This window comes from Myxine glutinosa, chromosome 9, assembly GCF_964187855.1.
Source record: "Myxine glutinosa chromosome 9, kmMyxGlut1.1, whole genome shotgun sequence".
NCBI lineage: Eukaryota > Metazoa > Chordata > Myxini > Myxiniformes > Myxinidae > Myxine > Myxine glutinosa.
In genome coordinates, this window is record NC_136269.1 from 42,467,674 (window position 1) to 42,491,965 (window position 24,292).

At 43.4% G+C, this 24,292-nt stretch overlaps 1 protein-coding gene across 1 annotated transcript; it reads right to left on the bottom strand.

Annotated features, from left to right (window-relative positions):
• Nucleotides 1-977: 977 nt before the first annotated feature.
• On the bottom strand, nucleotides 978-23,942 carry PSMB8 (proteasome 20S subunit beta 8). Its single transcript, XM_068129252.2, has 6 exons — nucleotides 23,702-23,942; nucleotides 20,095-20,239; nucleotides 18,980-19,091; nucleotides 16,037-16,166; nucleotides 6,317-6,521; nucleotides 978-1,168 (listed from the first exon to the last, which is right to left on the bottom strand). The coding sequence occupies exons 1-6, from the start codon at nucleotides 23,843-23,845 to the stop codon at nucleotides 1,083-1,085; spliced, it is 822 nt and encodes a 273-aa protein (XP_067985353.2). The 5' UTR covers nucleotides 23,846-23,942; the 3' UTR covers nucleotides 978-1,082.
• Between the last annotated feature and the right edge of the window lie 350 nt (nucleotides 23,943-24,292).

The window sequence follows — 24,292 nt, forward strand, 5'->3', positions numbered from 1 at the left end:
CCAAGAGGGAGCTTGCTTTAAGTGACTGCAATAAGATGGTAATAACCAAGTCGTTTTCATAATCTTATAACTAAATGTAATTTTCTGCGTTTGTGTGAACACACAAATCACGCCCAAACTACCTGGTCAAATGACACCAAACTTGACACATCAGTTTGGACCTCCTGTTAAACATCAGCTACTTGGTTTATTCATGACCATTAAAAATGATATCGCGAAATGTAATTGTAGCAGCTTTTTGGGTGTGGCCTCGACCTCACCCGTTCATCTCCTAACGGCAAACCTGAGTCCCCACCCTCTCCACCCCCCACCGGGCCCAAAACCACGTGACGTGTGAGAACCGCACTGTCCCGTTGAAATTCCTCCCCTATGGAGGCGAGCTCCTTGCCCTGCCTCATTCCCATCGGAGATAAACCTTTAACCCTTACCCTCCTATTCCGCAATTTAGTGTTCCCCTGTCCAGACCTTTACATTCAGATCCTAGTGGAATGGATGTTTGTATTTGGGTGTAACGGCTGTGGCTGGAGCGTGAACCCTGCTTGCTGTCCCCTCAGGATTGTGGAGTTCAACGGACGCTGGTCTGGACCAGCCACACCTCCATTCCTGCTGCCCCGCCACGGCCGCTGCCCCCAACCCCATCCAGACGGTTCTCCAGCCCCTTCTCAGTTTTTTTCCTTGTAGTTCTCCTGCCATCCCCTCCCTGAGCAACACCAGGTACCCCTGCCAGTCATCAAAAAAACGAGCTTGGGCTTCATCGTCTAGTGGTGAAGAGACCCAGTCCCTAAAAAGAAAGAAAAAAATTGGTCCCTGGCATGGTGTCCCAGACAATGTGGTACTCCGTTATCCGCGAGGATAAAAAATAAATTGAAGAATGAATCAACCTTTCCTGGATAGGACTAACATTTTCACGATTTATAGAAGTCAAAACATCCACTCATCATTCAAACCGTGCTGAGCAACCCGCCTTGTACCCAACACACATTTAAAATGACTTTATTGAAATAGAAACACACGAGCAATCAGTACACAGAGTTTTTCCAGCAGAGGTTCAGGTACACCGACAGGCCAACATGCCGAGCAGATCATTTCTCTTCACGAAACTTGTATTGCAACTCGCTCACATCATTCTGAGACACCTTGATCCAGCCGGACTGCTGCATGTGATACACTGAAATACACAAGGGACGATATCAAAACATATCCAATCGAAAAGAGTAATCAATGCAAAGTAGAGACTTTTTAAATTGGTCGTAATTTTTATTGATTCTCAACAATTATGCATTTCTTTTTGCTCGTTAACCAAAACAAACTCACCATAAGCAGGTGCATTTGTTCATTCTCCCACGAAAGATATAGAATTTTAAGTTTACTTTTCACGAGGCATCCGTCGCTAGCTACTAAGGCTGACAGGAGGGTCTAGAGGTACGCACATTCGCCTCTCAGCGGTCTAGCCTGGGTTTGAATCCAGACCCAGCCATAAACTGTCATCCCGGTGTTTCACAGGCAGGGCGATTCATCAATGTGTGTGCCGTCTCTCGGACGGACGTTAAACCGGCATCCCACCTGCTAACATTCGTTGGGGGACGTTAAAGATCCCACGGTGGCCTTCACAAAGAGTAGGTGAGCTATTGCCGGCACCCTGGTCATATTCCAAATTCCTTCCCTAACCTGCGAAGTCACTGAACCCTTCTTCATTCGTAACATCCGTTACATCACTGCCGTTTGATTTCCCGTCGATATCAGTATCAACTGAATACGCACCTGAGGTGAGCTCCTAGTCCCTGGTGTTGGGCTAGCGGCTAGGGTGCCAGCTTAGGATCCAAGGATCGTGGGTTCGAATCCCGGTCGATCGCTGAATTAACGCCAGGGGGGTTGACTCAGCCTGTCATCCTTCCGAGGTCGGCTAATTGAGTACCAGTTCACTGGTAATTCCCTGCTTGTCGTAAAAGGCGACAAACAGGGTTGGCGGCAGGAATGGCATCCGGCCGTAAAACATTGCTTCAAAAAAGGGGACCAAAAAACAACAACAACCACGGTCCCCGAAAAGGCCAACCCCCGCTTTGCAGGTAAAAATGGCCTCCAAACGGTGTTTTTTTTTTATCAGTATCAAACCTGTTCACGCTGTTGAAACCAAAGCATTCAGAATCATTGGAATCTCCCGCGATGACGCTATCTCCGAGGGCCTTTCACTCACTCACCGCAGGCAGGTTGGTGGTCTTTCCGTCTTCTACCGACTCCTCTCCGGCCTTGCTCCCCCAGCTCTCTCTGGGCTCTGTCCCCCAAATATTCCTGCAGGTCGCACAAGATCTGCCTGCAACCCTCTTATGGTTAAACTGCCAAAATCAAGACTCTGCTCACCTTCACTCCTCTTTTCTCCCGCCTCTGGAACAAACTCCCTCACTCTCTTCAATCCCACTCCTCCCTCCAGGTCTTTAAAACAGCTGTTCACCACCATCTCTTATCTTCCCCAATCCAAAACCTTGATCTTTTCTACCCCCGCTAATTTCACTCCAAATCCACTTTTTGAGGTGCCGACTTCTTTCCTGTAAGTCCTTGGTGTCCTTGCGTTTTATACCTATCCTGCCCCCCCCCCCCCAGGCCCTCTCCCTCCCACACATCTCCCGATGTCCCTGCTCTCAAATGTTGTGTTTGTGTGCTTCGTCCCATTCTCTCCCCATCTTGTCGACCGCTCCCCTTTTTGTATACTTTGTTTGCTTGTTTATTTGATAAATGTTAGCTCTTTCACGAGCCTCGACTCTGTATACCAAAAAAAAACAAAAAAAACAAACAACCCACCCTTCAGGGAATGGATTATCGTACAAATACAATTACAAGCACAAATTATCTGTAGCATTTTTTTTTTTTTTTTTGTATACAAGGTCGAGGCTCGTGAAAGAGCGAACATTAATCACACAGAAAGACAAACCGACACATAAAACATATAACATAGGGAGCGGTAGACAAGATGGGGAGAGAGGGGGAAGGACACAAACACAACATTTGAGAGCAGGGACCGAGAGACATGGAGACATCGAGAGATCTGAGAGAGGGCGAGGGCTTTGGGGGGGGGGGGGGGCGTGGGAAGGGGGCGGTGGGAGAGGTATAAAACATATGGACACTGCCAGGACTTCCAGGAAAGAAGTTGGAATTTCAAACAAGGTGGATCTGGGGTGAATTAGCGGGGGTAGAAAAGATCAAGGTTTTGGATGGGGGAAGATAAGAGATGGTGGTGAACAGCTGTTTTAAAGACCTGGAGGGAGGAGTGGGATTGAAGGGAGTGAGGGAGTTTGTTCCAGAGGCGGGAGAAAAGAGGAATGAAAGAGTGAAGGTGAGCAGCGAGCCGAGATTTTTTTTTTTTTTTATTTTTTTTTTTGTATACAACATCGAGGCTCGTGATTCGGCAGTTTAACCATCAGAGGGTTGCTGGCAGATCTTGTGCGACCTGTAGGAATATTTGGGGGACAGAGCACAGAGAGAGCTGGGGGTGCAAGGCCGGAGAGGAGTCGGTAGAAGACAGAAAGACCACCTACCTGCCTGCGGTGAGTGAGTGAAAGGCCCTCAGAGATAGCTTCATCGCGGGAGATTCCAATAATTCTGAAAGCTTTGGTTTCAACAGCGTGAAGCCGAGCTAGGTGTGAGGCAGGAGCACCGGCCCATAGGGGAGAACAGTATTCCATTGAGCTGCGGATGAAAGCCTTGTATGTGGTGAGGAGCTCAGGTGTGCCGAGGAAGGACTTCGCACGACGGAGGATGCCCAGTCGGCGACTGGCTTTGGAGGCCAGCTTGGAAATGTGGTTTTCCCAAGAAAGATCATGGCAGATAGTGAGACCCAAAATCTTGAGCGACAGAACTTCTTGGAGAGGATTGTTGAGAAAGTAGATGGGAGGGTTGTCCAGTCGATCTTTTCGGAGAGACATAGTAAGAGTGTGAGATTTGTCAGGATTGAAAGACATGTTCCACTTGTTTGACCAGTCTGTGATTTTGTCCAGGTCTTCAGAGAGTGAGGAGGCAGCAGACTGCCGATCTGAGGGAAGAGGAATGGAGCGGCAGAGAGTGGAGTCATCAGCAAAGAGATAGAGAGGATTTTCGAGAGAGTCAGAGAGATCATTGATGAAGACCAGAAAAAGCACGGGGCCCAGAACACTGCCTTGGGGAACTCCAGCCTGAACAGGAAGAGGAGATGAGAGAAACCCATTCAGGGCCACACGTTGACGACGACTAGAGAGGAAGTCCGCCAGCCATGCGTGGAGATTTCCATGGATACCAAAGGAGGAGAGTTTGGTGAGCAGAGCGGGGTGCCAGACCGTGTCGAAGGCACGTGATATGTCGAGGGAGACAGCTCTAATTTCCTGTTTGGCATTGAGGACCTCCATCCATTGTTGAGACAGCAGAAGCAGCATGTCCAGAGTAGAGTGACCTGGTCTGAAACCAAATTGATGATCAGAGATCAAGCCATTGGAGAAGAGGAAAGATTTCATATCCGAAGCAATGATGGATTCCATGACTTTGCTGATAATTGGGAGAAGGCTGATTGGTCTGTAGTTGCTAGGATCTGTTTTTGCACCTTTTTTGTGCAAAGCGGTGATGTTGGCTGATTTCCAAGCAGATGGCAGTTGACCTTGAGCAAAAGAGAGGGTGAAGAGAACAGAGAGAGGGTGAGATAGAGCAGCAGAGCAGGATTTTAGGACCCGTGGGCTGATGCCGTCGGGTCCAGTTGCAGAATCAGAGTCGAGGGTTGACAGAAACTTTTCCACCTTGTCAGGAGGAAAGGACACGGAGTCCAGGAGCAGCAGGGTACGACTGGGTATGGTGGGTACAGAGAGGGATGGGTTTGGGACACAAGATTTAGAGGCAAACACAGAGTTGAGGCATTCAGCTTTTTCACGTGCGGAGTCAGCTGTGTAGCCGTTTGAGGTAAGGGAGGGGATGGAGGGGGAACAAACACCAGAAACGGATTTGACCAGACGCCACCAGGATTTGGAAGAGGGAGACAGATAAGAGAGTTCGGTCTTGAGAACGGAGAGATATTGTTTCCTGGCTCTCCTGAGGGTGGACACACACTTGTTTCGGGCTTTGTGAAAGGAAATGAGATTTCCTTCCGTTGGATTTGCTTTCCAGGAGACGAAGGCAAGTTGTTTCTGGGTAACAGCCTCACCACAAGATTCCGTGTACCATGGACGGGAGGAAGGGTATGACAACTGAAGACGAGATGGGATAAATCTGTGCATGAGAGAGAGCAATTTACTTTGGAAGACGTCAGCATTACAATAAACTTCAATGAAACTTGATGTTGTAGTCAGGTTCACTATGTTTTTTCGTTCAAAATTTTGGTAGATTAGCAAAACTATACATTTTTGGAATATTCAGAGCATGAGGAATCCAAAAATTAATGTTTACATTTGCGTAGACACCTTTGCGAAAATGACACTCAGGACAGTGATGAAGATCTGTAAAAGCATATTCCTGAACGGTATAGACCTCGTAGATCCTGTGTATAGGACTTATAGTTCAATCTGTTACTACCTATAACTTCCTATAACAACCTATAACTTCAAAGGACTTGCAATATCATGTATTATGTAATACAGTTATATCACAAATATAAAGACAATGGTTTTCAATTACCTTTGTTTGTTGCTTTTCTATAATCCTGAGCACTATTTTGAGGCCTTTATTAGATTCATTGACCCAGAAAACATAGGATTAGCATATTTAATTAAGTCTCTAGGTTGACTAGAAGCCGAGATAGCGCAAAATATGTATTTTATGGCGGCCATTTTCAAAATCCAAAATGGCGGCCATGCAGGTGTCTGTGCAAATGCCAACATTGATTTTCAGATTCTCCATGCTCTGAAGATTCCAAAAATGTACAGGTTTGCTAATCCCAAAATTTTGAAAGAAATTATATTTGTTAACATAGTGAACCTGACTTCATCACTGTCCTTCCTGAGTGTCATTTTCGCAAAGGTGTCTACGCAAATGTAAACATTAATTTTTGGATTCCTCATGCTCTGAATATTCCAAAAATGTATAGTTTTGCTAATCTACCAAAATTCTGAACGAAATTATATTTGTTAACATAGTGAACCTGACTATTGCGTTATTAATGAAGTTCTTAATCACATTCGAGTTCATCGAGATGAGAAAGGTCAGTGGCAATCAACTCCCCATAGCTTTTAATGATAGTATTGGGTTGCTCGATACAAAGTTGTTTTGGATTCACATGGCAAGGCTGGCATCGGTCCATTTAAATTGCCAATGCAAAAATAAAAATATTGCCAGAAAGCAAAACAAAATGAGCAAGAGCTATCCTTACAATTGACGACTCCACCAGAGTACGCGTCCCGGTGTGTGGCGTGGCATATGGCACGACGACCAAGGTCATATGCCTCCTCGGGAGTCATGTCTGGTCGATGGTTGCTGTCCAACACACCATAGGCATATGTGGAACCGGATCCAACTGCAAACATGCCACCCGATAGCCGTGTCCCATCTTCGTTCACGTAATAAAGACCGGGCCCCTGCAAGCAGCAACATATGTACCAGTAATTAAAACAAAACTAGCTCTGAATTTTTTTTGGGAAAACTACCTTCATTGAGCCAAAATAACTCCTTTAGATGATAAAAGGGAGGTTGGGGAGGGAGGAGCTTACTTTTTTATAATTTGACTAACAACAATGGCATTTGCTGTTCATAAAGGATACAGAGGTGGTATGGTGTGCCATAATCACGAGTAATAGATAAACGCAAAGTTCAATTGCCACAACTAGAGTACGGGGGTGAGGTGGGGAAAAAAGGTTAAAGGTCACAGGAGACAATAATTGACGACATGTTTTCATGACCAAATAATTTGTTAGACATTCAGATCAACAAAGAAGCACTTCACAGTGCCCATTCTACAGGGTGCTTACAAAGTCCCGTTACCTCCCGATCATCATCCACCCTGGTACGTTTGATATATACAGACCGCTCAAGGGAAATGGAAAAAGTGGCCTTTATAGACAGGTGGTCTCTGTACAGGTTTGCGGATGCCATCTTGGTCGCTATTTTTCTGCAGTCCAGCGTCGATATTCAAGCACAGGTACCCAAATGTATACAGCAAGCAAACCTGCCATGGTGAACTTTATTTACTCTTAATTATTTTCTGAAGTGATTAATTCATACCTCACTCGATGTCATTTTGGCAGTCAGGAAACGTTATACTTTCTTGATCAAGTTCAGCAGTGTCATCTGTTTACACGTCCTTCTGAGTCAAACACAGCCAGAGTTTTGGGAAGTGATGCCATGTCCTGAGATATTCAGGGTACCAGCACCATCACAACAATGGTGTGGCTTTTCTCTCCAGTTAAACTGGGTGGCTTGCCATTGCCTTCCCAGCATTGGTTGGCTGTGCTCTATTTTTTTAAATGCCGAGCATCAAGCAAGGGAGCAGCGCATACCATTTTTGAAGGCTCTGGTATGACCCGGTCAGGTTTGAACCACCAACAGACGCTTTAACCATTACACCACCGAGACTGGTATCGATAGTGCAGATCGGTTTTGTGTGAAAACTGTTTTACGCATGGAAAGGTGACCAAATTTACCGATTTACAATGGAATCGATGACCATTGTGTACAAACTTGAGCTTACGAAGGGAGGCAACAGGGTGGCCGCTGGTTGTGTTAGACAGGTGATTTAACACAGGCTCTCTCTGCGGGGGAAATTGACCGCTATGAACAGGTGGTTGCGAAAGCAGGTTTGACTATGTGCAGAGTGTTGGTGCTGCTAAAGCTGTTTTTTGGCACGGGTTATGTTGGGTGGTTTGCCATTGCCTTCCCAGCAATCAGTCAGACAGGGATTTAGAATTTGTTCAGAACGCCGTTGAGCGAGAACTCACCTTCTCTTCACGAAGCCAGTACCAGTACCAGGTGTGGGGGGGGGGGGGCATCTTGGATTTTGACGTGGCGACCCAATTTTCAATAGCGTTCTTCCTTATGCGGAGATACACCCACACACCAGATTAGAAGTTAGAAGTTCGTTTATTTTTAAAGATATTTCGCTCACAAGGTTCAGACATATACAGTCACGTGAAAAAGTAAGTACACCCCATATAAAGTTTTGACTTTTTCAACATACAGCTATTTGATCTTCATTTCAACAATATTGATAGATAAAAGTGATATAATATAACAAATATCAGGAAACATTTACATTTTGTTGTCCATTGTATAATTTAAATAAATATGAATGCAAATTTCGCATGTGGAAAAAGTAAGTACACCCCTACATTTATCACTACTTCAAATACCTAAAATTAGAATCAGGTGCACCAGCTCAGGTGCAAATGATTAGAACATCGCTAGAAAGGATCTTGAAGGAACCTGTCTTATTTAGACCTCAGACATTTAGTTTGGTTTGCTCTCTGTTGTTGAAGTGTGTGGCGTCACCATGCCTAGATCAAAAGAGCTCTCTGAGGATTCATAAAGAAGGCTATAGATGCCTACGAGTCTGGGGAGGGATTTAAAAAGATCTCCAAACAATTTGAAATCAATCATTCAACTGTCCGGAAGATCATCTACAAGTGGAGAAGATACCAAACAACTGCCAACTTGTTCAGACCAGGCCGCCCCAGCAAGTTCAGCCCGAGAGCAGACCGCAAGATGCTCAAAGAAGTCTCTAAGAACCCCAGAATGTCATCACGGGACCTACAGGTAGCTCTTGCCTCTGTTGATGTCAAAGTGCACGAGTCTACCATTAAAAAGAGGCTGCACAAATTTGATCTACATGGGAGGTGTGCCAGGAGGAAACCTTTGCTGTCCAGAAAGAACATCAGGGCAAGACTAAAGTTTGCCAATGAACACCGAGGCAAAGACCAGCACTTCTGGAACAATGTGCTCTGGACAGATGAGTCAAAGGTAGAGCTATTTGGCCATAGTACCAGAAGACATGTTTGGCGAAAACCAAAGACAGCATTTGACCACAAGAACCTGATACCAACTGTAAAGCATGGTGGTGGAAATATTATGGTTTGGGGCAGCTTTGCTGTATCAGGGCCTGGGCAGCTCACAATCATAGAATCCACTATGAATTCTTCATTGTAACAGAGGGTGCTTGAGGATAATGTGAGGCCATCTGTCGGAAAGTTGAAGCTCAACCGAAGGTGGACCTTGCAACATGACAATGACCCTAAACATACTAGTAAATCCACCAAGGAATGGCTGAAAAGAAAGAAATGGATGGTTCTGGAATGGCCAAGTCAAAGCCCGGATTTAAATCCCATCGAGATGTTGTGGGGGGATTTGAAACGAGCTGTGCATGCAAGAAACCCATCAAATATCGCACAGCTGAAATAATTCTGCATGGAGGAGTGGGCAAAAATTTCTCTCAGTCGATGTCAGAGACTGGTAGACAGTTATAAGAAACGCCTACTTGAGGTTGTTTCTGCCAAAGGGGGCAATACCTATTAGAGCCAAGGGTGTACTTACTTTTTCCACATGCGAAATTTGCATGTATGTTTATTTAAATGATACAATGGACTACAAAATGTAAATGTTTCATGATATTTGTTTTATTATATCACCTTTATCTATCATTATTGGTGAAATGAAGATCAAATAGCTGTATGTTGAAATATGTTGAAAAAGTCAAAACTTTACATGTGGTGTACTTACTTTTTCACGTGACTGTATATGGTGGTGGCCATCTTGGATTTTGACGTGGCGACCCAATTTTCAATAGCGTTCTTCCTTATGCCTAGATACACCCACACACCAGATTAGAAGTTGGTACTTCGCTTATTTTTCAAGATATTCCGCTCACAAGGTTCAGACATACATGGCGGTGGCCATCTTGGATTTTGACGTGGGTTGTACCCACACACCAAATTAGAATTCGTTCCTTTGCTTACGCACGCACGTACGCACGGACGAACGCACACACGGACGGAGGGGAAAACCATAGTCCCCCTTTCGCTCCGCGGTGCGACGGGGGACAACAAACTTTGGTACATAACGGGTGGTGAAGGTTGTGGTCAAGTTTTGTCGAAATAGTATTTGTAGTTTCAGAGGAAAAAGCTAATTCCTATTTTGTGGGGTCAAACCTGGATCCAATTTGACCCCAGTAAACCCCCTTCGACCTGACTTTTTTAATACCGTGAACAAACTTTAGTCACAACACAACAAATATCATTCGTGCCAAGTTTGGTCACAATCCCATCAGCGGTTTCGGAGAAGATGTTGCAATTGTTTACGGACGGATGGATGAATGACGCGCTATCACATAAGCTCCCTGAACTTCGTTCTGGATGAGCTAACTAGAACGGGTCGACTGATATGCCTCCGCCCACATTATTACATCATTACAATACTTATACCAAGTTTGATTTAAATTCATTCAGCTGTTCTCAAGTTATCATATTTCTACCTGGCATGACCTCTGACCCCAAAATTTAATCAGTTCATGTTTACATCATTATACATACCTGTACCAAGTTTTAATTTCAATCCCTTAAGCTGTTCACAAGTTATAGACCTATTACAGACTTTGACCTCTTGACCCCAAATTCCAATCGGTTCATCTTTACATCATTCTACATAACTGTACCAAATTTAGTCAGGATCCGATCACTGGTTCACAAGTTATCGCGGTAACAGGATTGTTACCCAACATGACCTCTGACATTTGACCTAGTGACCCCAAAATCTAATCAGTTCATCTTTACCTCATTATACATACCTGCACCAAGTTTGACCAAGATCCCTTTAACCGTTCTCAATTTATCGTGGTAATGAAAACCTATCATGGACGGACAGTCAGACCTGAAAACGTAATAACTCTGGCGACTTCGTCGGTTGAGGGATAATAATGTATGAACCGATAAAATTCATACTGGATTGTTTGCCTACAGTTAAGTACAGCTGATTATGGATTTCTCTGTTTGATCAACGTTTTTGTGGAAATTAATAAAGTCATACAGTGTAGCAAATTCTGAGAGATCTATCGTAATTTAACTTCAGCTACTGGAATAATTTCCATAGACCTTTTTCTTCACTTACAGATTTAGGTACATTTTCAAGAAATTGATATCAAAGTGTTACATTCAATTACATTCACAACAGATGGAAATGTCGCCTGTCTCCTCTCAGCTAGAACACAACTACCCATTTACTGGCACTCTTACTTTTCCAGAGCCATTTTTACCTCTGCCACCAAAGGTGGATGGAGGTTATGTTTTCACCCCTGTCTGTTTGTCTGACTGTGAATAAGATATCTCAAAAAGTTGTGGATGGATTAGAACGAAATTTGGCAGGGAGGTAGTGTACGTGACACGGACGAAATGATTAGATTTTGGTGAAGATCCGGAAACGGCTCGTTGAAATTTTAAAAGTGATTCTTCACCATTGGGAGATAGGGCCAAAAACGATATATAGCAGGATATCTCAAAAAGTTACCCAGTTTTAGGACCGGCAGAGAAGATAACTGAGAAGGAAGTTGAGGAAGCGATAAAAGCAATGAAGGGTAGAAAAGCGGGAGGGCCGACGGGAGTTGTGGGAGATATGTTGAAGGCAGCAGGAAGTTGGGGTATGAAGAGAATGACAGAGATCTGTAATCTGGTGGTGAAAGAAGGCCGCATTCCAGTGGATTGGGAACTGAGTACCCTCGTCCCTCTATACAAGGGGAAAGGTGACTCTGGAGTGTGGCTCGTACCGAGCGATAAAGTTATTGGAGCATGGAATGAAGGTATTGGAAAGGGTGTTGGAGAGGTGGATAAGGAAGAAAGTGAATATCGACGAAATGGTTTGGATTTATGCCAGGAAGAGGAACGACAGACACGCTTTTCATTGTGAGGCAGATGCAGGAGAAGTACATGGAGAAGAGGAAGAAGTTGTTTCTTGGGTTTGTTGATCTGGAGAAAGCATTCAATAGGGTTCCATGCAAAGTATTGACATGGGCATTGAGGAAGTTAGGAGTGGAGGAATGGTTGATCAGAGTAATGATGGCAATGTACAAAAGAGCGCGTACAGCTGTAAGGACGAAGGACGGGAACAGTGGTGAGTTTGAGGTGAAGGTGGGAGTGCATCAGGGGTCGGTACTAAGTCCACTACTATTTGTAGCTGTGATGGAGGTGCTGGCTCAGAACGTAAAGGAGGGTTTACCGTGGGAGTTGTTGTATGCAGATGATCTGGTGTTGATTGTGGAAAGTATGGATGGACTGAAGGAAAAGATGAACAAGTGGCAGGAATGTATGGAGACAAAAGGTCTGAAGGTGAATATCGGAAAGACGAAGGTGATGGCAAGTGGTAAAGCATGTGGTGAGGTGGAAAGAACTGGGAAGTGGCCCTGTGCTGTGTGTAGGAAGGGTGTCGGAGTGAACTCCATTCAATGTACAATGTGCGCTGAGTGGGTTCATCAAAAATGTAGTGGTCTGAGAGGGTCATTAACCAGTGTGGCAGCTACATTCAAATGTAAGGTGTGCACAGAGGGAGCTGCAGATGGAGGAAATGTTGAGTTGGATCTTGGAGACGGCGTGAAGCTGGAAGGTGTGAAAACATTTTGCTACCTCGGAGACATGCTGAATGGAGAAGGTGGATCAGACTCGGCAACGGTTGCTAGAGTGCGATGTGCATGGAAGAAGTTTCGGGAACTGAGTGGCGTGCCGATGATGAGGGGAGTGTCGTTGAAGCTGAAGGGAAAGGTGTATGCTGCATGTGTGAGAAGTGTTATGATTTATGGGAGCGAGACATGGGTAATGAACGTAGAGCAGCAACGAAGGTTGGAAAGGGTGGAAATGCGAATGGTTCGATGGATGTGCGGAGTATCGTTGAGAGAGAGGAAGACAAATGATGAATTGCGAAAGATGATGGGAATAGAGCCTGTGATTGATGCTGTGAAGAGGAACAGGTTGAGATGGTTTGGTCATGTGTTGAGGAAGGATGAAAGTGACTGGTTGAGAAGAGTGATGGAAATGAATGTAGAAGGAAGTAGAGGACGGGGAAGACCGAGAAAGACTTGGCTAAAGATGGTATGTTCATGGGGACCGCAAGGATTGTCATGGGGACCGCAAGGCTAACCCCCGCTCTAGTAGGGAAAATGGCCTTTAAAATGCATGTTGTTGTGTTGTTGTATCTCAAAAAGTTGAGGATGGATTTGGACGAAACGTGGTGGACAGGTTGGGTATGTGACAAGGAAGAATTGATTAAATTTTGGTGAAGATCTGAATATGGATTTGGATAAGAGAAATATTTAATCCTTAAGTGATTCTTCACCATTGAGTGATTGGGATAAAACCGATACATCGCACGATATCTAAAAAAGTTACGGCTGGATTTGGACAAAACTTGGTGGACCGGTTGGGTGTGTGATAAGGATGAATCGATTCAATTTTGGTGAAGACCTGAATATGGATTTGGATGCCAGAGTCATTTAATTTTCTAGCGATTCTTCACCATTGAGAGATGCGGTGAAAAGCGATACATAACATGATATTTAAAAATGTTATGGACGAGTTATGACTAAATTTGGTGGAGGAGTTGGTTTGGTGACAAGAACAAGCCGATTAGATTTTGGTTCAGGTCAGAATCCAGATCTGGCCTATCAGTGCGATACAAAACAAACTGTTCAGCCTGGCGATGGTATGCGCTCTACCGAGTGCTGTTCTAGTTACAAATGGAATTCTCATGAGACTTTCCCAACTCTTGGGGTCTGGTGTGTATCGACAGGGCTAACTTGGTTCCACAATAAATAAATAAAAAGACTCGAAATGCTTTCAGATTCAGTTCCATCCTCAGTATTCTACATAGACCAACTAAAAAGTTTGTTGTTCGACAGAACAGAAGGTGCGACACCACAGAGTACACGTGTTGCGGAATTTGCACAATGTAAATGACTTGCTATAGATTTTACCAATACGAAAGATGATAAACATCCTTTGGTATGTACAAGCCTCCGGCAAAACATAATGCCTCCGGCAACTTAGTCGGCTGAGGCATAAAGATCGCACCAGTGTCCGAAGGAAGCGGTTCAGTTTGCCATTTTAAATATGAAATAGGCAAAGCCGAGAAACTAACGAAACCCATTAGAATTTCCCTTTAGAATCAAACACAGTGTATTAGAAAGGTTGTTCTTCATTTTGGACGAATGGATGGATGGAAGGAAGCACAAAGCCTAATATTGAAGCAGCTTCGTCGCTTAAAAAAACCCCCAAAAAACACAACCTATAGCCAACAACTACATTGAGGCCTTTCATACATGCAAATCCCAGGGCAATTAAAATGGCCACTGGTGGAAGACAAAACTAGTACAAATGCCATGAATTTCACATTTTAGCTTTCTGTGCATCATGCGGCAGACTGTCAGTTGTTGTGGAACACGCAGTTGCAGTCATTTGTTGTGGAACATGTGCATGTGTTATATTCTGAGTCTGTTTGCTTTTTTAAAACTCAACTGGACTATGTCCAGCTGAGTTTTTGTCGACACCCAGTGTCCGTCGTCCGTCTGTCGTCTGTAAACAATTCGACGTCTATGCTCTAAAAGTCACAAATATTGATCAAATTTGATGAAACTTGTTATGCAGCATCTTTAGGACATAAACTAGTTTGGGATTGCAAACTGTCAATTTAATAAACTGTCAATTGTTGTCTACACAACAGACTGTCAGGTCAGCTGCAAACATAACCCACAGTTCAGAACAGAAGACTTGCTGTAGAAACATAACCCACAGTTCAGAACAGAAGACTTGCTGTAGAAACAAAACCCACAGTTCATAACAGAAGACTTGCTGTAGAAACATAACCCACAGTTCAGAACAGAAGACTTGCTGTAGAAACATAACCCACAGTTCAGAACAGAAGACTTGCTGTAGAAACATAACCCACAGTTCAGAACAGAAGACTTGCTGGAGAAACAAAACCCACAGTTCAGAACAGAAGACTTGCTGTAGAAACATAACCCACAGTTCAGAACAGAAGACTTGCTGTAGAAACAAAACCCACAGTTCATAACAGAAGACTTGCTGTAGAAACATAACCCACAGTTCAGAACAGAAGACTTGCTGTAGAAACATAACCCACAGTTCAGAACAGAAGACTTGCTGGAGAAACAAAACCCACAGTTCAGAACAGAAGACTTGCTGTAGAAACATAACCCACAGTTCAGAACAGAAGACTTGCTGTAGAAACAAAACCCACAGTTCATAACAGAAGACTTGCTGGAGAAACAAAACCCACAGTTCATAACAGAAGACTTGCTGGAGAAACAAAACCCACAGTTCATAACAGAAGACTTGCTGGAGAAACAAAACCCACAGTTCATAACAGAAGACTTGCTGTAGAAACAAAACCCACAGTTCAGAACAGTAGACTTGCTGGAGAAACAAAACCCAGTCCAATGCATCCACATGCCCGATGGGTGCAATATCATGCTGTTATTATCTCTACTAGCAACGGTACCCGCCCTAAGGGCAGGGCTTCAATTGGGAGGCCCAAATGAAAAGGCAAAATATCAGAAATTGAAGGCTTTTTTTATTTTAAACGATTCATATAAACATCCGTTGGGCCTCCCAATTGAAGCCCCGCCCATAGGGCGGGTACCGTTGCTAGTCGTCACAATGAGAACAATGAACGTTATGCGAACGCGAATGTTATGCGGGAGTCCAAACCTGGGAATGCTGGAGACTAAAGCTGAAATTGGGAAAACTAAATAGCCTATTTTACTCCTGGAGATCCCAGGATTATCCACCCAAAATATCTTTGCGATCGGTTCAGCAGTTTTTACGGTACCTTCGAACAGACAGACAGACAGACAGTTGGTGAATTATAGTAAGAGAAAAGTATAATGCAATAAAGCTGCCAATTATAATGAAATTTAACATCAAAATATAATGCCACTAAATTAAGAGTTTACAAATTAGTTTGAAGTATTTGAAACTTTTACAATAGCAGATTCCCAATTGGTATATTTGATGAACAGTGTTTGCAAAACGCAAAGATCCAAAACAACCAATTGCTGGTGTGAACAAGTATGTCGAACAGACGAGATGAGGCAGTAGGCAGAGCTTACCCGCTTGTCCCAGCCGCAAATCATGGTGCCCATGGAAAGTCCCATACCCTTGTACTGGTACACCATATTGGCGAGCAGCTTGGATGCAGCCGCCACTGATATCCGTTCCTTATTTCGCAATTCATAGATTCTGCAAGACAGAACAGCATCACAAGAGCCAAACAAGTGCCAAGTGCTTTACATTCCCAAAAAGGAATTTTTGAGAAAACTCCTCAAATTTCTGGATTACCACGACACCAAAATGCAATGTAAAAATACAATGTACACAATACAAATAATACAATGTACACAACAATGTACACAATTTGTAAAAAATACAAAAATACAATGTATACAACATCAAAATACAATGTAAAAAAAAGCAAACAGACTCAAAATATAACACATGCACATGTTCCACAACAAATGACTGCAAGATTTGTGCAATGGTAAATACTTATTATTATCAAATATCTGAGAAGATATTTGAAAATTATAAATGCTTCTCATTGCACTTGTCAAATGAAATACCAAATACTGCAATGGAGTCATCAGAAGGATCCCGAATACACAAAGATAGAGTCATCAGGTGGAACCTGGATAGGATTTGGGTTTCAGCTTCTTCTCCTCTACCCCCAAATCCATCCAATTCTTCCTATGTAAATGTGCATCGTATAGTGTCACCCAGTGGTATTTCAAATGGTATCAGGTATTTCAAATAATCATCTTCTTATATAAAGTAAGTTAAAATAAATAAATAAAGAATTAACCATATACATTACGGTGATGTTGAAAAGTGAGTGAGAATAATTCAAAATGTTGCATGTCACTCATTGCAGAGGTTCAAATCAAGGCATCCAAAACTGAGCTTTGCAGTGAAGCGGTGAAACCCTCTTCTGGTGAAACTGCCAAAATCAAGACTCTCTGCTCACCTTCACTCTTTCATTCCTCTTTTTTCCCACCTCTGGAACAAACTTCCTCACACTCTTCAATCCCACTCCTCCCTCCAGGTCTTTAAAACAGCTGTTCACCACCCCACCATCTCTTATCCCCCATCCAAAACCTTGATCTTTTCTACCCCCGTTAATTTCACCCCAGATCCACTTTTTTGAAATACCGACTTCGTTCCTTGAAGTCCTAGCAGTGTCCATGTGTTTTATACCTCTTGCACCCCCCCAACCCTTCATGAATCGGGCTGCACCCTTCCCATGCCTCCTCCCCCCAACAGATATCCCGATGTCCCTGTTCTCTTCTGTTGTGTCTGTCTGTCTCTGTCTCTGTCTCTCTCTCCCCATCTTGTCTCCTGCTCCCTTTATTATATGTTTATGTGTCATGTTTATGTGTTTATGTATGTTTTGACTATCAGAAGATTCTTGGTCAGGCAGTTATCATTGCGTGCTGAGAAACCTTTCCCTCAATTACATCACACAGGTGACATCATGAATGAACATCACGATTTTAGGGGCGGGACTCCACTACAAGCTAAAAACTACCAGCAGCAACAAAAATTCCCTCGATGACGTAGCCAGTCACATGAGCAATCAAATCGCCGTTTTTTGGGTGGTGGGGGCCAATCGAGTGATATTTATTCAAAAAAAAGGACGATTAAGTGTTAAGTGAAGCAATATCTATGAATTAAACCAAACATGATTTTCTGTGTCTGTGGCCCTTTAACGTCGTTTCGGAGCTGAAAACAATATGGCGGCCTATGGCTGCCATTTTGTGACGGATCGTTGGAATGCAACAGCAACCTACCTTGTGTGGTAAGGGTTAAACATTCTAAGTTTGATCAAAATCTGTTAATATTTGTGGACGCTGGAGTGTTGACGTCATTTTCATGACCAAAAACAAAATGGTCGCCTAAGTCCGCCATTTTTCAACGGATCGGGCTGAAATGTAATACCAACCTGGTCCTTGGGGTAACGATGCTGCATGTCAAGTTTGACAAGAATCAGTTGATATTTGTGGACGCTGGAGTGTCAACGTCGAAAAATTAACAGACGACAGACGACGACGACAACGACGGGTTCAGTATGTGATGACCTCAACTGGACTGTAGTCCAGTTGAGTTAAAAACACAAAAGCATGTACACTGCTAGGACTTCCAGGAAAGAAGTCGGTCGCACAGGGCCCAGAACACTGCCTTGGGGAACTCCAGCCTGAACAGGAAGGGGAGATGAGAGAAATCCATTCACACGTCGACTACGACCAGAGAGGAGGTCCAGAGAGGAGGCAAGCCATGTGTGGAGATTTCCATGGATACCATGGGGGGGAGAGTTTGGTGAGCAGAGCGGGGTGCCAGACCGTATCGAAGGCATGTGATATGTCAAGGGAGACAAATCTAATTTCCTGTTTGACATTGAGGACCTCCATCCATTGTTGAGACAGCAGAATCAGCAGGTCCAGAGTAGAGTGACGTGACCTAGTCTGAAACCAAATTGATGATCAGAGATCAAGCCATTGGAGAAGAGAAAGGATTCGATATCCGAAGCAATGATTGATTCCATGACTTTGCTGATGATTGGGAGCAGGCTGATTGGTCTGCAGTTGCAAGGATCTGTTTTTGCACCTTTTTGTGCACAGTGGTAATGTTGGCCGATTTCCAAGCTGAAGGCAGATGACCTTGAGCAAAAGAGAGGGTGAAGAGAACAGAGAGAGGGTGTAACTTGTCTGACAACAGTCCTTTTGACAAAATTCTGGGAGGTCCACGATCGGCGGCGAGTAACATTTGTCACATCCTTTAAATGACCAATCAGGGACCCTAATTGGCAAAACATGGCTGCCTCCACAGAAATCAATGGAAATTCAACAAGGTTGATTTATTACAATGACAATGAATCAATATTATAAAACAGTGCAGAAAATATCATTAAAATCCAAAATGTAGAAGAAAAGAGCAAGAAAAGTTTGATTTAATTATCGAAGAATATGAGCAGTTATCTTCAGAGCAAAGCTGTAACACACCTGCAATGCTTGGACAGTACTCTTTCCCAGTACATGCAGTCAGCCGCACCACCAGCCATTGTGCCCAATAAGTAAGGGTTGATTTCAATCACCTTCTTCACAGTTTGTGATGCTGCAGAGATGCATAGAAAGAAAATTAATGGAAAAACGAGGCACCGCTGGGGCAAAAACATATGGGAGTGATGAGAACAATCACCTGCTCAATCCAAAGCTGCAACATCGCATTCACTTCATAAATCGGGCAAACATAACCAAGGTATGGGCAAATTGCAATAAATTACCTGAGTTTTAAACCCGAGTTAAACATATCGATAGTGGATAAAAAACACATTTTGAAACATCAGGGAACACAAGCACCACAACATATGTACAACTTATGGGCCCGCCACATGAATTAAGCACATCTCTTCCTGGGTGTGTGTACACAGGACCTCCATCACACTCTCACACGCGCGAACCACAAACAGCGAAGACACGCTGCAGCTCAAATCCAATACTACGAGCCAGCATGGCCGCAAGAGGAGACTTCATCGACTTTGAAAGGGGTGTAATTGTTGGTTCGTATTTGGCAGGCGCTTAAGTGAGAAAAGCTTCGAAAATGAGAAAGGCTGCGGAAATTGCTACGATGTCATGAGGACTATTCAAAGGTGATGTCAGCAGAGGGCGGAAGTGCACACTCGACAAGTGTGATACACCTCGGCATGAGTCCGGGCTGTGAGGCGAAACAGGAGAACAATGGAGGACAAATTGTGTGCGGAGTTTAACGGGTCGCAAGTATCCTGTATCATCGAAAATGGTCCAAAATAACTTCAAAGGGCGGGATACCATTGCTGGGTTGCTATGCACAAACCGCTCACAACACCTGGCAAATGCCTGTTTGTGTTTCCATTGGTACAAGGAGCAGAGGCAATGGATTGATGAGCAGAGGAGGAATGTGATATGGTCCGAGTAATCGTCCTTCACCATGTTCTTGATGAATGGACATGCGCACGTGCAAAGACAGCCTCGGGAGCTCTACAGTCCCGAGTGCCTGGTCCCAACAGTAAAACGTTTTCACTGAATTGTGACAAGTAAGTTCTGCTTTGACATGCCCATGCAAAACCCAGTTTCCTTACCGACGTAAGAACCTGCCGTGGCACGCGAGTCGACAGCGACGATGACCCCATGGTCAAACTTGAAAGCCAATGTGGTGGTTCCATGGTGAAACTCTATTTTCACGTCACTTTCGCCTGATGCAAAAGGCTTCAAGAACTCCACGGGCTGGAAGAGATTTTTAAAATCATTAACAAAGCCAATACTTAAACTTGCCACATGTGAAAATCCCCCTCCCATCCCCTAAGCCACACCTAAAAAAATAAAAGAAGAAGAAGCAAAAAACCAAACCAAACTTGCAGATGATACATTTTGGAATTGGCATCAAGAGCAAAAGCCTGACAACACAGCAACAGCAACAACATCCTCACACGGGCCCATTACCGCAATCATCATAGGCATGGTACAGAAAGGTACGACTAGTTCTCAACGCTCCCTTTTTGCCAAACTTGCAATCATTAATCAGTAATAAGGTGAGCAGTAAATCATGATTTCTTAGTAACAATGAGGCAATGGCTTAGTAACTGAGCTTTCTGTAGCGAAAACAAATATTGAAGTGGAATTGCAATCTGCTGCATAATAAACACAAGCTAATTTATTTTAGCAAATCAAACAAGTGTTCATCTTATAATAGAGCAAACGTATATTGTTATGTTTGTTTGTTTATATGCGACCAAAACGTCTTCTTCTTCTTCAAATAAAATTAACACCCAAAACAGTCTGTGAACTCAATTACGTTTACACTGCGAGGCCCCCCAGACCTTTGACGACCCTTTAAATCCACCAAGACCTTCAAGACCCCAAAAACCCAAAACACTCAAAAGACCCAAAACACTCAAAAGACCCAAAACACTCAAAAGACCCAAAACACCCCAAAAACCTTTAAAGGCCCAGAGGACCCAAAATACACAAAATGGTCAAAGATGCCTATCCCTCTGAAACGACATGCGGTAAGGCGCACGGAGCGCACCGAGTCACAATGACAAACAACTAGGGACCAGGAAAGGGCATTGCTTGGAGGACATCACCAATGTATTAAATAGCAGGGTGCCACCAGCTGCATCTCTTTTAGCTGCATCATCCATTGCCCTGTGTCTCTATTGGGGAAGACATTATATATATATATAACACTAGCCGAAAGCACCCGGCGTCGCCCGGGTTCTTTTTGAATGAATTTACGACTATAATTCAGCTTTTACTCATGGCCGTAGAAGATTGACTACTATAATTCAGCTCAGCTTTTAATTGCGAAATGGGCCCAGCCCGGCCGAGGTGGGCCTCGACCGGCATCGCCACCTCGCCTATAACCTTTCCGGGGCCCGTCCCGACATTTTTGGTTCTTTTTGAATGAATTTACGACTATAATTCAGCTTTTACTCATGGCCGTAGAAGATTGACTACTATAATTCACCTCAGCTTTCAATTGTGAAATGGGCCGGCCCGGCTGAGGTGGGCCTCGACACCTAGCCTCAAACCTACCCAGGGCCCATCCCGACATTTTTTGTATTCGAGGTTTCCTCCTATCTTTCACCGTTCAGGAGATTAGCTTGCGCAGACAAACAAACAAAAACTTTCTTTTATAATATAAGAGAAGAGAGAGGAGGGAAGAGAGAAGAGAAAAGATGTATGTGTATATATATATATATATATATATATATATATATATATATATATATATATATATATATATAAGTGTGCGTTATATATATAAAAACCACCTTTAGAGGCCATTTTTCCCCGCAAGCGGGGGTTGGCCTTTTTCGGGAACTGTGGTTGTTGTTGTTTTTCGGTCCCCTTTTTGAAGCAATGTTTTACGGCCGGATGCCCTTCCTGACGCCAACCCTTTTTGCCGCCTTTAACGACAAGCAGGGAATTACCAGTGAACTGGTACTCAATTTGCCGACCTCGGAAGGATGACAGGCTGAGTCAACCCCCCTGGCGTTAATTCAGCGATCGACCGGGATTCGAACCCAGGATCCTAGGATCCTAAGCCGGCACCCTAGCCGCTAGCCCAACACCAGGGATCTCGTTTTATATATATAAATATTGGGAAGTTTTTTATATATATAATATTGGGAAGACATATCTGCTCGAGATGTTAAATGTTTTCACTCGTTTGTCTGTGAGCAGAATATCTCAAAACGTTATGGTGGATTATGACGAAACTTGGTTGATGAGTCAGGTGTGTGACAAGGGCGAATCGATTTGATTTTGTTGAAGATTCGGATTCGAATCCGGATAAGAGAATTTTTTGTTATTCTTCACTTTTGAGAGAGAGGGCCAAAAACGACATATGGCACAATAAATATCTCAAAACGTTATGGATGATTTGTGACAAAACTTGGTGGATGAGTTCCTCCTGATGACTCCATCTTTGCTCTTTATTTCTTCTTGTTCCTTCTGAAGACTCCAATGCAGTATTTAGTTTTCCGTTTCATTACGATTGTACCATATCCTGATAATGTGTGGACTGTGCTTCCCCGCTGATGGACCTCTGGTAGCTCGTCACTGTTGCTGTGTTTTTGCCTGAGGAAGTAATGCTTAAATCTATCTATCCGGGTTCTTCCCAACATCTTCATTCTTTTCACATTTCTACTTTTTCGTATTTCTCTCTATTCATTCTAATTCTTGCTTTTTCTTTATTTCTCTCTTTTTTATCTATCATTCATTCATTCATTTTTTTTTGTCTTAGAAGTGAATTTTTGCAGAATTTTTTCGTTAAGGTTCACTTGGCTGCACCTGGATGGGTTTGAGGGTAGTGGAGTCGCAGCTGAAACACGAATCCTATCCAGGTTCCTCCTGATGACTCAATCTTTGCTCTTTATTTCTTCTGGTTCCTCCTGATGACCTTATCTTTGCTCTTTACTTCTTCTGGTTCCTCCTGATGACTCCAATGGAGCATTTGGTTTTCCGTTTCATTAGGTGTGTGAGGACGAATTGATTCGATTTTGCTTTAGATTCGGATCCGAATCCAGATAGGAGAATTTTTAAAAGTTATTCTTCACCATTGAGAGAGAGAGGGGCCACAAACGACACATATCGTCATCTCAAAACGTTATGGACAGATTATGACAAAACTTGGTGGAAGAGTTAGGTATGTGAGGACGAAGAATTGATTCGATTTTGATTCAGGTCCGGACCCAGATCCAAAACAGTAGAATATAAAACGTAAACTGTTCACCCTAATAGAGGTGTCATTCAAATCTTCACCAGCCTCAAATGTTTTTTTGAAAACTGCCGTTAACATCAAGGGTCATCTGAACTGGACCAGTCCGATGTAAGCGAGGGGGGGGGGGGGGGGGGGGGGAGGGGTAGAGAGAAAAGAAATAAATAAGGCTACAAAACATGGCTTCAGCTTAACACAAATGATGTATAAAACTGCGTTCTGAAGTATGACCGAGCAAGGCAATAAATGTTTGCAACAATGCATCAAGATATAAAATACAGAACCAAAAGTGCATACCCGATAAAATATACACAACAAACTGTGAACAAACTAAAACGACCTTTTTGTCTAAACAAAGACAAGGCCGAACAGTGCAATACATGCGAACACCGGTTTCGTTCGTTGCGGCCTACTTGACTTAACGTTACTCAGCAGCAAACCGGCGCCGATCGAGAGACGCTCACATCGAGTCCGCGTGGAATGGCGAAACTCTGCTCAGAGAGACTACCCAAGGCCTCCTGAAGTTCTCCGATACATTCACGCCGATGACCGAGCCGCGGCAGCCGGGCGGCGATATCACTATAGCCACAAACTTCAGCGAGAGCCATAATAATCTGAATCTGATAATGCCACCGAGAGCGAGATGGTCAACGAACAGGAAGTTGAAGCACAAAGATCTGTTCCACAGGAAGTCTTCTTCTAATTGAAGGAATATACAATAAAATAACAAAGGCTTCATTCATTATCACATCTACTTTCAGTAAAATGAAATTCTAAAAAGATTACAACGTTTTAATCATTGAAAAAGGAAAGATTTTCAAATGTCGCCCACGCATCACTGAGGTGATTAACGATTATGTTTCATTCGTTTAAACATATTGAATGATTGTAATGGTTATTGAAAATAATCATCTCTCGCTGTTTTCCGAAATATCAATAATATATCTGAGGTAAAATAAGGAGCCTGTTTATACACCTCCCATAATCCTAGTACTCCGTTGTATTCTTTTTTAAATACAAATTAACCTCCATTAATGCTATTGCACAAAGGATAA